The sequence below is a fragment of the Leuresthes tenuis genome, unplaced genomic scaffold (genome assembly GCF_036924035.1).
Source record: "Leuresthes tenuis unplaced genomic scaffold, fLeuTen1.0.hap1 SCAF_6, whole genome shotgun sequence".
NCBI classification, from domain to species: domain Eukaryota; kingdom Metazoa; phylum Chordata; class Actinopteri; order Atheriniformes; family Atherinopsidae; genus Leuresthes; species Leuresthes tenuis.
This window is the reverse complement of record NW_027325360.1, coordinates 15,663,676-15,679,135: the sequence shown is the minus strand read 5'-3', so window position 1 is coordinate 15,679,135 and position 15,460 is coordinate 15,663,676. Positions and strand designations below refer to the sequence as shown.

General features: G+C 39.0%; 1 protein-coding gene across 1 annotated transcript in view; it reads right to left on the bottom strand.

Annotated features, from left to right (window-relative positions):
* The window catches only part of ntrk2a (neurotrophic tyrosine kinase, receptor, type 2a), an 83,340-nt gene extending 72,593 nt beyond the window's left edge, over nucleotides 1-10,747 (bottom strand). Inside the window, exons 1-5 of the mRNA XM_072386860.1 lie at nucleotides 9,934-10,747; nucleotides 7,355-7,429; nucleotides 5,876-5,947; nucleotides 5,316-5,384; nucleotides 3,940-4,085 (exon numbers count right to left, since the gene is read on the bottom strand). Coding sequence (XP_072242961.1) covers nucleotides 3,940-4,085; nucleotides 5,316-5,384; nucleotides 5,876-5,947; nucleotides 7,355-7,429; nucleotides 9,934-10,178 — 607 coding nt within the window. The 5' untranslated portion in view covers nucleotides 10,179-10,747. The remainder of the gene's footprint in view (nucleotides 1-3,939; nucleotides 4,086-5,315; nucleotides 5,385-5,875; nucleotides 5,948-7,354; nucleotides 7,430-9,933) is intronic.
* Between the last annotated feature and the right edge of the window lie 4,713 nt (nucleotides 10,748-15,460).

Below are 15,460 nucleotides of genomic sequence, written 5' to 3'. Positions count from 1 at the left end.
CTCTGAATAACTGCTCGCAACTCACGTTTAAAAGGAAGGCATCTTCTGCTCCGTGGATAGAAAGCGCCACATAATCTCCCACTGCAAACCTCAGCATCATTGTTGGAGGTGTCATTGTTGTCAGATCTTGTTATAGGTCACAATGGTCACATCCTCGTTGATTTAGAGAATTTTTCCTGCATTTGTTACTTACATTCTTCTCCTTCCAACACAAACATGTTGTGACTTTACACAGTGAATCTGTTATAGCCTTTCGAAGAAGAATTTTAAAAGGAGCGCAGAGACTAAAGGAAAAGCATGGACAGAATTTGCAAGCTTCCATTGGTCATTCTTTATCTGTTATATATCATGGTGACAGTTCAGTTTTAGCGAGGTTTGTATTCTGCAAACCTCGCAGAATGCAGGTTGTTCTAGTAGCATTTTATGTCAACCTTTGGAAATATCATTCTCATGTTTAGGTTTAGGGAAACGTTGTTATTATGGCAAATAATCTGAAGTGAAGGCAAAGTCAGGGCAATGGTTGACTGAGTAAAAACAAGGGGGAAGGTCAATGAAAGATCTTCCAAGCTGAATACAAGATAACATTTTTTTAGACAGCCTAACTATACACCTCTCTACTGCAACTACAATTTTCTGCATTGCCACTGGATGTAAATTATGAAGTGCAGATGGACATAATTCCTCTTGACACTCAGCTGCTTCAGCTATGTAAAAAATAGCATTCTGCGTGTGCACACACAGTTCCCACCTGATTGAGAATCTTAGCATTCACTTTCTTCCTTTTCCCATAAAGGTGATTTACTGGGTTGCTTTGACCAGCTAAATTCTTCTATTCCCCAAGCTCCCTTTCAATCTATTTTGAGTTCTCCTTTTAGCAAAACTTTACTCCTACATGACGACAAAAATGGAAGTTTAAGGAAGTCAAGAGACCCAAATGTAGATAGGACAGCACTAAAAACCATGTCTGTCATTATCAATAGATGTCATCGACAACCTCATTAAACATGGTTGGAAGATATGAATCCTAATCTGCTTCAGTCAGTCTACACATTTCTGGTGTTTCCTTTTGCTCAGTGCCTCCTTAAGTACTGTGTTTCTGTAGTTTTGTATTACATAAACGAATAGAAGAGGTTTAATGTTACGGAGAGGTAAGTGGGTGAAAAGAACAACAGAGACAGGAAAAGGGGTTTGATTAAGAGTCAAAAATAATTCCAGCTAAATAGATGAAGTGACAGAGGGCCAGACAAGCCTAGATAGAGACAGATTAAGACCACGTGCACCTGTGCCCTAATGAGGTCTGGTAATAAATCTGCTTTCATTTCCACAACACATGGAAAAAAGACTTTGCCTCAGACAGCTGGTTTCAGTTATTTACATTTGTGCACTTTAGAGTATTCAGTAGAAACTTCAGGTGTCATGAGAATTATAACAAGATAAAGAGCTTAAACTTCCTGATTTTCACATTAGCAATCAAGGCGATAAAGAGCCTTTCATTTCTTTTTATACACTTTTTAAAGGCTTTTTGGGAGCCTCCTTAATGGTTTAATTCAGGATTTTTAACACCAGCAGCTGTTTGAACCCAACATTTTTGCTGTATGACACAGTTGTCTCGCTTTTATATTACACCACCAGGACTGCAGAAACACCACAGCAGCACTTCTTGGTAAAGTATTGTATTGGTCAGCAGTAGGAACAGTCTGTTCATCAAGCTTTTACGGGTGGTGTACCAGCAGTATACAGTCTGTGGACACTAAGAAATAGAGAGATCAGTGTCAGCCCCGGGGCTTCACTGGGCATTTCCTCTGCTTTGTGCCTCCCTCATAATGTCACTCAGAAATGTTCAGACACACAGACAACAGAACACACATGAATCAGACAGACTCAAATTGAGAGATACTGATGAGGCCAGCAGCTTTGCCAGGCTGAGAGGTCTTTTGGTGTATCACTGTAAGGCCTGGGGCATCATTTGGCATCCCTGCACTGCCCCACCATGTCTTCGTGCTCATATGTCACCCTTTCAGGGGGTCCCCGGCCCAACTCTCCAGAGATTCTGCTGTTGCTGTGCTAATGCCAAAAATAACCTCTACTAATGGAAGGGAGGCAGAGGGGACAGATCAATAGGAGTTATCAATGACATTGTTAGCTTCCTGCAAGCTAACTTATTGCTTGTGTCCTGAGTGCCCTGATTGCCCCAAGCTATTTCTGAACAGATCATTTGCTCTGTCAACAACAGAGATGGCAAAATCCTTTTAGATTTATGTTTTTGTTTATTATGGTAATAAGTAGATTAGATTTCAGTTCAAGCCTTATAAAGCTGTTTTGACTTCAACCCCAAAAAGGTCGAACAAGTTTCCTTTGCGCACTTGGATCAAACTCAAAATTATTGTTGAACGTCAGTCTCAGCCAGACACACATGGGCTGCTGAAAGCCATCAAATCCAGAGAATGAGAGCTGGCCCGTCTCAGACTTTCAGAGACGGGTCAAGCTGTAATTTGACCCCTTTTATGAATAGAAGAGAGTCCAAAATAGAAGATTCATGAAAAATTCATGCAGTGAATATAAAGAAGAGAGGAATAAAGAGTCAATTATCTGCTGACATTTATACATTTAAGCTTGATAAACACTCCCATACATAAGTACATAAAAAGCATGTGGTCTGTGGAAATCTGCCCTGGAGTGGCAGCAAGTTTGAGGATAAACTTGAGAATATGCTTCTCAAATTTACCCGCAAGTAGACCTATTCAAGTATTTGCTAGTTTTACCATGAAACAACTCATAACAGGAAAAGTTTGGTGTATGTGTAACTTAAACATGTTTGTCATAGATGTGTGTAAAAAGTCATTTTGCTTAGACTATCACTTTGAGTGTTTCAGGGCTGCTTTCCGTACACCCAAGAGAACTTCCCTCCGTGATTAACAATACACAATGATTCAGAGAAAAAGGAAATGAAGCATGCTTCATGACAGCAGGCCACAGGTGCTATAGGACATAGTGCAGATGACCTTTGCTACACTTAATTTTTCTTTGGGGCTCATTGATGTGTTGAATTATAAAGCCATCGCCTCTCAATATCACTTTCTACCGCGATAGTATCTTGTACAGTGACCTTTCTACACTGACAAACAAATATCTCAGATGACTGTGACTAGTCTATAAGATGACACAACCATCCCAAATCCACACACACACATACACACTATAGTGTCTATGTCAAGAATTTCTCTCTCCTCTTTCTGACAGCTAATCTATACATCACGTGAGAAAAATCCCTACAGCACAAAGACACATCAGCCTGATTAGTGTTGACGGCAGTTCAGTGACATGGAGCAGAATCCAAACTCCTTCATAAGCATGGCTCTCTGAGTGCATGCATGCTTTCATTTGCTCATTTGTTTGCTTGTTAATGTGTAGGACATTGCTGCACAGTGTGTGGGGAAGTTAGAACACACTGGATAACTCGTTTTGTGTGATTGAAATACAGTGCATGCAGCATTCTCCTTGCAGCCTTTGGAAACTCACGTACCAGCAGGTATGAATAACTGATTACTGCAGTGGCTCCTGCCAGTGCATGAATTGTATTCTTTGTGCAGTTATTCTCTTAGGTGTTAACAGCAAAGCTTCCTTCTCTGTGCATTTATCCCTCACATCCCATGGGAACTGACAAAACACTCTCATACAGGTCTCATACTGCATGTCCTGCATTTAAACATAAAAACTTTAGTCCAAACACACAGTTGTGCACTTGATAACACGTGTCAAATGCATGCTGAAAAATCTTTTTTTTTAAAACAAGAAGAAGAACCTATAATCAAAGATGTTTATGTTGAGGAAACCATTAAGATGCTTCAATGCTTTGCACTTTGCACATCTTGTGTTTTCCATCTCCTTACTCTGTGTGTGTCTGAGTGTGAGTGTGAGTGTGCATCTGCGTGCCCTTACCACAGTTAGGCAGTGTCAGACTTGACAGCTTACGCGGTCTTCCATCCTCAATGCAGCGCAGCTCCTGATTGTCTGCTTCCTCTCCTAACCACAGCTTGATCCACATGTTCTCACAGGAGCAATGCAGAGGGTTCCCTGTCAGGATCCTAGACGTACAAACACACACCAGCGAGAACAGTGAAGAATAGTGAGGAAAACATAACAAAAATTTGAAAAAGGAGACTTAAATGAATAGTTCAACATTTTACTTTTGAGGATCACATCAATATGATACAAACCAGTCCCTGGGTAAAACATCACATAGTTACATAAATGTACTCTATTGATCTGTATCCATAATACAGATCAATAGACATAATTTTTGCTGTTTTCAAGTGCTACAAATGCAAAAATACTCCATATAGTAACATAGTTTCACTGCATTTGTAAAAAAAAGTCACTTTTTGACTGATGCATCATATTCAATAGGCATCAAGGTCCACATTTGGAGCTTGGAGGGGTTTAAGGATAGCACTACACTTTCGACTGCCAAGTGGGAGAGTCAAGATCAAGTTCTATCCCAACCACTAACGCTTTCAACTAACTTCACCTTGAAAAATGTTTGCACTCAGTCACTGTTTCTGTGGATTTATACTCACTGGTTTGTCCTTGCTAATTACAAACTAGCCTACTTGGATGGTTTAGGTTAGGAAACTTCTTGGCTTGCATTATAGATTACCTTGAAAAAAACATCTCACATAAAAATATTGTATTCCTGTATTACTGGCTGCTGAGCCCTGTCCCATTGGCTAAAATACACGACCCAAAGATCCTATACAGATTTCATGTTCATCAGCACAAATACATAGCTCCCTTAACATAACTACTTCATGTTTTCCCACAAGACCAGGCTCAGTGATACCACTATCATGTATTTTAGATAAACATATGACTCCAGCCAAATGTTTCATTAATCTAGAATAGAAACAGTTAGCCTGGTTCTACTTAATGGTGAAAACATCCATCAACTATACTGTCTTCCCTGTTAAGTTAATCAATATACTAAAGACTGTAAATAACATTACTGTCCATTTTAAACATTTACAGCTAGGAAACCTTTTGGACATACCTAGGTCACCAGTGGAATCCCTCACTACTCAGTATTTAGTGGACTATTCAATACGTTCATACTCATCTAACTCCACAAGACAGCAAATAACAATATTTCTGAATTGTAGTCATAGGGAACTGATCAACATGTATGATGGGGGCAATTTCAAACTTCAGGTGATATTATAGATGCTTTAGGTGTCTGTTTCTCTAAAACTTTACACAAAGAGGAAATCCGGACAGACAGACACAAGGATTATTGATACTAAAGGTTTCTCTGAACTCACATATATGAGATGTTGAGGTGTCTGAATATCCTCCAGGATAAAGATGATAGGTTGTTATCTTTCAGATTCCTAAAAAAGAAATTGGACATCAGGGAACGAGATTGGATTTATGACACAACAAATAACTGAGCATATCTATTTTCACATGCAATAACCTGGATTTGTTTTCTTCATTTTTTTCACCAAAAACTGTGTAAAACAACCATAAGCAGAACACTGGTTTAAGTATGAAAATATCAAAGTTTAATTATGCAGACAATTCTCCAAGATTTTGAAAACAATTATGAACGTAGCTGACCCAAAGCAGATTTATTCACCATCAGTCTCTCTGCCATCACAGGACTTTTTTTTCTCTTTAAGGCAATTTTTGCAATGTTCCAAACAAGTCTTCTTCTATTTCAGTTTCAATAATCACAACAAACCCATGAAAACGTGTAGCTATACAATTAATGTAGCAACAATATATAATTCAAAGAAGTCACTAACAGAAAGTGAAAACTAAATCTTTACGGTCTCTGGTATGTCAGTGGAAAGAAAGAAAGAAAAATGGTTTTACTCACAGATACTGTAGCTTGGTGTTGCTCTGAAAAGCCAGCTTTGATACATATGTTAGCCTGCTGTTGGTCACCGTTCTGACACACAACAACACAAGAGCATCATCAGTATCTTTATGAATCTTACAGCATCAACAAGACCAAAATCATCGCTTACAGCAAAAAACAGACATCATGTTACAGTGTGGCCAATGGTATAATAAACTACAGTAATTCATCATAATACCATCACAGCCCAAATTATGTTATCATTAATGCCTTATTACTGACCTGAAAAGCATAATGAAATATAACTTGATTCATGCTTTAGAAAGCATTCAGAAAGTTTAGTGATCACTATTTCATTGTCCTGAATGTAACATGAGAAGATATTTTCAATGTTATGTTATTATATAAGTCTATATGTACTGACAAGGACACAAAACCTTTCTTGCAAAAAGAACACAATCATTAGTTATATTGGCTTGTCATTAGGTTAATGTTTAAACAAATTATGTCCACAAGATTAATATGAAGCAATAGCAATTATACTCCACCCTCTGGGTTTGAAATATTTCAAGAATGTGGCTTTGTTTTAGGAATCAGGTCTGGGTATTAGTCTTAAAAACTATACATTTCTATGCAAAATTTGAACCACATGCTCAGGTTTGCACTCAGTCACTGTTTCTGTGGATTTATACTCACTGGTTTGTCCTTGCTAATTACAAACTAGCCTAGTTGGATGGTTTAGGTTAGGGAACTTCTTGGCTTGCATTATAGATTACCTTGAAAAAAACATCTCACATAAAAATATTGTATTCCTGTATTACTGTCTTTCCATTGACATGGCAGTCAGGAAATTTTGTTATCTGACAGGAAGTCGGTTAGCCGATCTGTTACTGATCGTGCATTGCTGCAGGACTAAACAAACAAATGTACTATCACATCAGCCCTCTTCTTACAAAACACTGAAACTGCACAGAGTGTGACTGTCAGTTCAGTGTTTTTCTGGCACACAGAAAAAAAATTGTTCTTGATAGTTGTACAAACATAGCACTCAACCTTTCGTGGATTTAGAGTTTTGCTCCCACTGGTGCAACCACAATTAAAAGCATATACTTGCAGCACATATTGGGCTTGGTAGTAATATATCAACCAAATTGAATATTGGCTTGGAGGGCAGGTATTGTCCACCTAATAGATTTTTTTATATTGCAAGAGAGGAAAAGTTTTTTATTAGATTTGAAAAAATAATTAGAAATCGAAGCTTACCAAAGTAACGATGAACACAATAAACATTAGAGGGATTTTAAAGAAGCAACATAATGTGAAATTAGATTTGTATATAAATCTGATTTTGAATTATAAAGAGATAAATTAGTAGAGCAATACTGCTGTAATATAAAACCTTACTAATTTACAGGAGATGGATGTTATGCAGATTTTTTGGAAACATAGTGTGTGTCCTCAGCTAAAGTCTTATTGTATAAGCCATAAAAGACTTACAGGTTCCTGAGGTTCTTGTAGTCCTGCAGGTCTTTGTCACTGATGGAGGAGAAGCTGCTCTGGTTAGCAATGTAACTGTCAGAAGATACAAGGTGTGTCAGAGGGCTTGTTGGTTTAAAGAAGGAGGAGATATAAAAACACCAACAAAACACAGAACCGTTGCAAGCGCATAAGCAGAGCTGCATATATTTAACGACTTCGGAAGAAGAACAGCAGCTGTATAGTTTTTCCAAAGAAGGGAAACAGGAACACTTCTCTTCTCTTTTCCTCAGCACCACTTGAGCAAAGCACTTGACCTGTTTGTGTTTGAGGGCCAGCAGGAGATGATTGTGAGCAATTCTCTTGTGTGAATGAAAAGAACTGTGTAAGCACATGTTGAAAAGCAGTATATGTACTTCTCAAATATTTCAGCTTGGAGAGCGGATGTCTGAGGACATCTAAAGCTTAGCAAAACCTTAAGAGAAAACAGAGAACAATCTATTCTGCTGAGGGACCATGCTGTTAAAATCCCAGCAGAGCTCTTTGAGTGGTACAAATCTTCAGTCTTGTTGCACAAACTGTTTGCATCTATAATCAGAATCATTGTTTTTTTTTTGTTTTTTTTACTCAACTATAATAGTGAACAACCTTTTCCTGTTGCTTTTTATTCACAAATTAAACAAATTAAACAAACAAACCTTCTGATTTTATTACACAAAAATCGTATCTTCTACAAATACGACAGAAGACTAGTTAATCAGCAAGGATTGGACAGACAATAATTGAAGTTCATTTTTAATGGGTATCCTATTGGCCAAGTTGTCTTACAATGCACTTAATCAAAGACCATGCAGAATCACAGGTTAGTGCAGCTGATAACTTTTGTCTTTGTCTTTCCCATCAGCCCTATGCCAGCATTATGAAAAAGGGTCCTTTTTGGCATGTCTTTCGGGAATAATTTGTTGATCCTGATTTTTTTTTCTCAAAAGGCAGCATCCTTTTTAATATTTTCTAAAATAAATAATGCAAAACGGATTTCTTAGTTTGACTTAATGTTTAAAGGATGAAAAAGAAAAAAAAACTACAATAAATTCTCTGAAGACTTCACTCTATTGGATCCTTCATTATCATATGTTAAAATACTTCAAAACGCCCCCAAACTACAAAACTACATAACAGACGACCTGCATCTTTGTATCAGCCAGTCACTACTACAGCCACAACTGAATTAAACTACATTTACAGATGGTGAAATAGTTTGACCCGGCTGTTTTATTCAACACACACTCACCACGTAAACCTATAAGGCAGAATTTTTTTTTATCATTTTGTTTTTACAACAACACAAACTGTATTTGAGTTTAATTGCCCCCCTATGATACATCACACTGACAGGCCACTAAACTCTCACCAACTGTTGATATTTCTGTGCAGATGCCATAAAGGTCTAAGACTTAACTCAGGCAGAAGGCACGATAACCAAGCTCCACGGTTTTTGGCAAGGTCGTTTGGAGTTAAGACTCCGCGCGGTCATCAGTAATTTGTCTGTTTACATTAGCCAAGCACTAGATGAATGCATTTCAGCTGATTGCTGGCTCATTTAAAACAGCGTCCAAGGCTTCTACAAGGCCGGCGATAAAAGGTTGTTTATCTCTGACAAAAGTCATTATCAACAAGGACGTTTTTATCTTTGCCAGGAAAGATGTCACAGTAATATATTTTTATCACCCCTCCAAATTTCTTTCAGCTGAAACGTGTCTCTTTCATTTTTTGAGGCCAAATGACGTGTCATACAAACGTCAACGAGAAGGGGCGCACGGTGCATTAAAGTTAAGATGTGAGTAATCTTGATTGATCATCGGCAGCCCGAGGCGGAGGCTACATTCTTCAAACATGTCCAAAATGTTGACGATGAAAAAAAAACAAAAACGTTCTTGATTTTTCTTGAGCATCGATTTTTCCCCCACTTGGTTCATTCAAACTAACTCATAGCCATCTTGGGAAGTGTCTGTGCTAATATTTGGACTGTGGTGCCTGATGAGAGCGTAAAGGCAACACATGCACATTCACACCCATGAATAACGCACGTGCGTGTGCACTCGCCAGCACGCACCAGCCCGGGCTTTGTCTGGGCGATCTTTCATAATAAAGTCTATCAGCTTTCTGGTGCTTTAAGCTTTAAACAGACTGTTTCTACGCTGATGCCGAAAGGCTGATGTGCCCCATGATGTCAATGAGTATGTTATGCAACGTAGGTTACACACGATGCAAGTCTAGGGCTACTAGATTGGGAGGTAATCTGAAATTAGGCGTATTGAATCCATGCATGAGGTTAACACTGATTGCAAAAAAACATAAATAAATAAAAAATAATCGGCTAATAATAAAATGTGGAACCCTTCTGGATCTTTCTTCTCCGTTCGTCAGCTCTTGACACCAGCGGCAAATGAGGGGCGCAGGGTGTCCTTTATTATTAAGAAAGTGTTGGAAACATTGCTATAAATCAAATGATAAAAGCGGATCGGATGGACATTTAATGATATTGTTTAAGTTTGAGACCCCTCTTCAATAAGGAAGAGACAGTCACGAGTGACACTCACATATCGGTGATGTTCTCCGCCTCGCTCAGGACGGGTAAAGTATTGATACTCTTCCCCGGGTCCACGCAAGAGATCCTGGTGCTGCTGCAGGAGCAAGACGATGGACATGCCTCTGCTGACATCCACGGATCTCCTGAGCCCACTGTCACCCCAATTGCCACAACCCACCACCAGAAGCACCGCCACGACCCAGACCCTGTCCTCAGTGAGGAGAGAGCCCAGCTCTCGGGTCTCAAGGCGCTCATCTCGGGGGCCAACTTCAGCTATAAGGCTCGCGGAACAGCCCCACGGCCCGTCCCAGGTTGGCTGAGATCAGCCCCGGTATAGTCAGTCAAGGAGAGGAGAGATAAAGCAAAATCCTATGCTGAGATGGATAGAGGCGGTGCAGTAAAGCTAGAAAACCATCGACCGTCTCCGCGATGAAAGACAAGACAGCGAGAAATGTGTGAATAAAGATAACAGAGGCGTGCGTCGCTGTCCCAGCCGTGCGTTTCCTCCAGATTCCCCGCGTTAGACAGCCAGTCAGTCAAAATCTCAGTGCTTTGCAGGCGTGTGTGCCAAGGAGGATCTCTCCCTCTCTCTCCGTCTCCCTCCCAAATGTCACTGACTGGAGCCTCCTCGACACAATGTTCTCTGTGTGTGGATAATTGTCGGATGCTGGTGCTCGGTGGGTGGGTGGACAAAATGCGCGACTCGCTGAGATAAAGGCTGCGATGAGGATAGAATAGTAGAGAAGAGGAAGAGGAAGGATACCCGCATCAAAGCAGATCGTGTATAACGTGATACATCATTGATCTCCATTGGGGAGATGTTCCTTGATCTGCTTTCAGTAAGGTCTGGGGGGAAGGGGCAGGTGCACAGCAGAGGTCTTTCTTGCTCAAGGGCACATAAGCGAGAGGTATACTTGCGACAGGGCAAGGTGAATCCGTATTTTCTGGTAGACAAAGCATTCTCGACTGCTGTAATTTTTGTGCCATCGAGTGTTGAAATTCCTCTGTTTGACAGGCTGTACTGGCCTTGCCTTGAGTTCTTAACAAGGTGTGAGTGTCCTTATCTGACAGAGGTGGAAAATTCTGCCTTGAAGAGGTTACCTCATTTATCTGGCTGCTGCCTTCAGATTATTGCGTAAATGAGATATAAGGGGCCATCAGTTTAGAGGCTCTAATTGTCATAATCATTCTCATCAACACCATGGTTGTTACTGTAATTATCTGGCTCTCATGCTGGGCGTTGCTAAACCTGTATACAGTTAATCAATAAAAATCTAAGCTGTCTGAAAGAGCCTTTTTTTTTACTCGCTCGAGTGCCATCTTCTAAGTCTTATTGTGGAAATAGATTAAAGTCACATAGGGGATATAAATGTCTGCAATTTCCAGTTAAAAATAGTTAAACACATGGTCACATTGGTAACCAAGTTTATAAGCTTAAATGCCCTGTCCTAGAGAATTGAATGTCATGTCTGCAGCAGCCAAGAGAGGCTAAGAGACAGAGAAAGAGGGAGCAATCACCAATCAGTGTTTAGCTGGCATGTACTAGACCAAGTGTCAGCTTATTAAATCATTAGGCCATATTTAATAATCATATGGGGCTTCCAGCCAAACTAAACCTGAATCAATAATATGTCATCTAGAGGTATAGCTATACTGCTGGATGCCAGGCACTCCGCACTCTGCTGGCTGCATTTCTAACAAGAGTGGATCTCTCTTTAACACTACTCAGCCACTATTGGACCAATATACCTCTCCTCAATATTTCACCTTTCAACTGAGAGACAGGGGATGACAGCACATCTGCCTGTGGGCAGTAAAAACCCCAACACACCACTCTGGGAAGAGTGCTCTCCGCCCCCAATCTCCTGTCCCCATGTGTAGCTCAAATATGACGTTTGTGCTGACGCACAGGCAGTGCTGCTGAATAGAGGAACGTAATTATGGAGCCCTGTCTGTGTTTTAGCCAATCTAGTGGAAGAAACTGGGTCTACGTTTTCTGCACAAAAAAAAAAGTGTGGGTGTACTGATTAAGTCACTGTGTCACTAGCAGAATATTCCAATTACACTCCGTTCCTTTTGAGATTTGACACGTTACCGGTTTTAAATATCACCCCATTTAGAAGTATCTTCTTGACCAGAAAAAAAATGTATCAATCTGTGTTTTATCCAGCATTGTGTAACATGTACTTCCAATACCTTGGAAAGATGTTCTGTTTTATTTAGCAGCTGAATCCTCTCTTATTGTATCTGGAGTTAAACAAGGTTTTGATGAGTACCAAATGAGTATCAGCAAACAAATGAACAAATAAGCACAGCCTGTCAGATGTCAATGCATAAGTCATCATATCAGTCAAATTTTAATATGAAAATGAGTAATACTTATATCCTCTGTTGTTGTCGTGGTTGAGTCCCATTGACCTCATTTCATAACAATAACTTGTATAACCTGCATGACAACTACCTGTCTTTCTTACATCATGGGGATCTTTTCTTGTTGCATGACAGTCACAATTTGAGTTGTTTAGCATAAAATTGAATGATCTTATTGCATCACAATCAACCAGTTGAATCGCTGCAATACCATATTTTTCTTTAAGAAAACAGAGTAAGACGTGTGAGTCATGAGAGATGTAGGTAAGGAGAATTTGTCAAAAGATATCAAAGCAAACAAGTTAGTCATGAGAGGTCAAAGCACAATGAGTAATTAAGAAGCAAAAAAAGCGAGTCACGAGAGATCGACATGAACAGAGTCGATAATAAGAGATGAAAGCTAATAAAGCGAGTCGTGAGAGACGTAAACAAATAAAATTAGCAATTTTCATGCAGCAAGAGAGAGATCATTAAAATGTAAAAAGGTCATTGTGATGCAGTAAAATCGGGTCATTGTGATGGAACATCAGGTGGTTGGGATGCACCTGACAGGTCATTGTGATGCAAAAACATGCAATTGTGCCAGGTCACTAGGATTTAACTTGGTGCATAAAGGTAACTATGAGGCAACAGCATATTTGGTAGAGAATGTGATGTAAAAAAAACCACAGATGGATTGTTAGGCAACAAAAACAAGTGTGATGCACCAACACAGGTCTTTGTGACAGTACAATTGCTTTTCCCCCACATTGTTGACCTGACTGTTTGCTTTGATCTCTCAAGATTCATTTAGATAGCTTAAATATCTCATGACTTACACATTTTATTTAGGTCAGATCTCCCATCATTCACTGTTTATTTAGATCTCTCGAGATTCAATCATTGTGCCTAGATCTCTAATGAGTCAATCTGTTTGCCTTGATCTCTCATGGCTCACTCTGTAATTGATATCTTCTGAGTGAAACTATCTGCGTAGATCGCTCAAATCTGGCATGACTTGGCTTTTTGACCTAGATCTCTCATGACTCATGCTTGCTTTGATCTCTAATAACAAACCCTGTTTCCTTAGATCTCTCAGATCTCCCAAGACTCACTCTCTCATGACTTACTGTTTGTTTGCATAGATTTGTAATGAAACACTGTTTGCTCAGAGATCTTCCAGGACTCATACTATTCCGTAGATCTCTCATGACAGACCCCATTTGCTGAGATTTCTCTTTATTCAATCTGTTTGCTTTGAGACCTTATGACTCAATCTGTTTTCTTATATTTCTCATGAGTAACTCTGTTTAGATCTCTCATATCTGGCTCACTCTGTTTTCCTTAAAACTCTCCAGACTAACTCTTTTTGCTTAGATCTCTGTTGAATTACTGACTTGTTATGTTTGCTCATTGATGTCTCATGGCAAACCCTTTTTGCTCTGGTCTTTCATAACACGATCAAGGTCTGAGATGTAACAAAAATGATTGTGATTCAATAGTTCACTGTGATGAAATAACAGATGACTATCATGTTGTAAAAAGATGGGCATGCAGCAAGAAAAGTAATACAAAAGTCATACATACAATACAATTTCACAGATGATTGTGATATTGCAAAAACAGGTGATATAACAACACAGGTAGATTGTGAAGCAGCAGGAAAAAACATTGTGATGTAACAACAGGTCAATTAGATGCAACAGCAAAGGTGACTCTAATGTAAAATACAAGTCAATGTCATGCCTCAAAGCAGATCATTGTTCTGCAACAAAATCTCTTTTCTCAGATCTTTAATCAGACATGTTGCTTTGATATGCTATGACTGAGTTTGTTTGTCTTGTTCTATAATGACTGAGATCTATCGGGACTGACAATGTCTGCTGATGTCTCCCATAACTTGGTCATTGTGACGCAACAACAAGTTGTCATGCCAAAAAAAAACTGTGCTTAGGTCTCTAAAGACTTACTTTGTTCACTGAATTCCCGCGCGACTCACTCATTCTTTTATCTTAAATCTGTCACGACTCACTTCAATTGCTTGGATCTCTATTGAGTCCCATCTTTCATTTGACTCTGTCACAAGCCAACCTGATTGCTTTTATTTGTCATGACTAACTCGGCTTGATTTGCACTCTTAGATCCCCCATGGCTTACCCTGTTTGCTTAGATCTTTCATTCACTAACTCTCTTTGCTTCGATCTCTGATGATTGCCTGTGTTTGATAAGATCTCTCAGATTTATCATGAGTCAGTCTGTTTGCTCTGATCTTTTATGCCTTGATCATTTTAATTCAACAAAGGGTCAGTGTGATGCAACAACAGTTCATTGTTTTGGAAAAATCTTTTTTTTAAGACTTCTAAAGCATGAAATCCCTCATGAATAGTTTTTGCTTGATCCCTCATGACTCATTTCATTTGCTTGCATTTCTATTGACTCACTGCTGTCTCTTGGATTTGTCGTGACTCAATCTGATTGCTGTTATTTGTCGTGACTAACTCTATTTGTCCAGTTCTCTCAGATCCCTCATGACTAATTTTATTTGCTTAGATCTCTCATGACTAGCTCAATTTCCTTTGATCTGTGATGACTGTCTGGTCAGGTCTTCTAAGTCTTTTTTTATCATCTATCATAAACACTGTAGTTATTTTAATCTTATAACTAATTGTTTGCTTTGACCTCTCATATCTTTCACATTTATCAGTTTTCATATCCCTCACATGGCTTATCTATTAACTTAGATCTCTCATAATTCACATGGTTTGTTTATATCTCTTGTGACTCTCTATTTCTCCTTAGATCCAACAAAGCAGGTCATTGTTGTTTTGAAAACTATGTTTTATGTTTATGTTTATGTATTTAGCAGACGCTTTTATCCAAAGCGACTTACAAATGAATATATAACAAGCTATATAAAAAGCTAACAATAAACTGTTATGTTTAAAGGAAGGAAACAATCTAAGGAAACGGTCTAATCTACGGAAACGGAATGAGTTATTAGAGATCTCAGGAAACATACTGTTTCCTGAGATCTCTTATAACTCATTCATTTTGCTTAGGCCTAGAAACAAATCTGTCTCGTTTCAATTTTTTTATAGATCACTGAGTTCTTTGCCGCAGCAAAGCGATGTCCGGCAGAATAACAGAAGAATAGAGGTTGCAATGATATGTGTTTTAAATAAAGCATT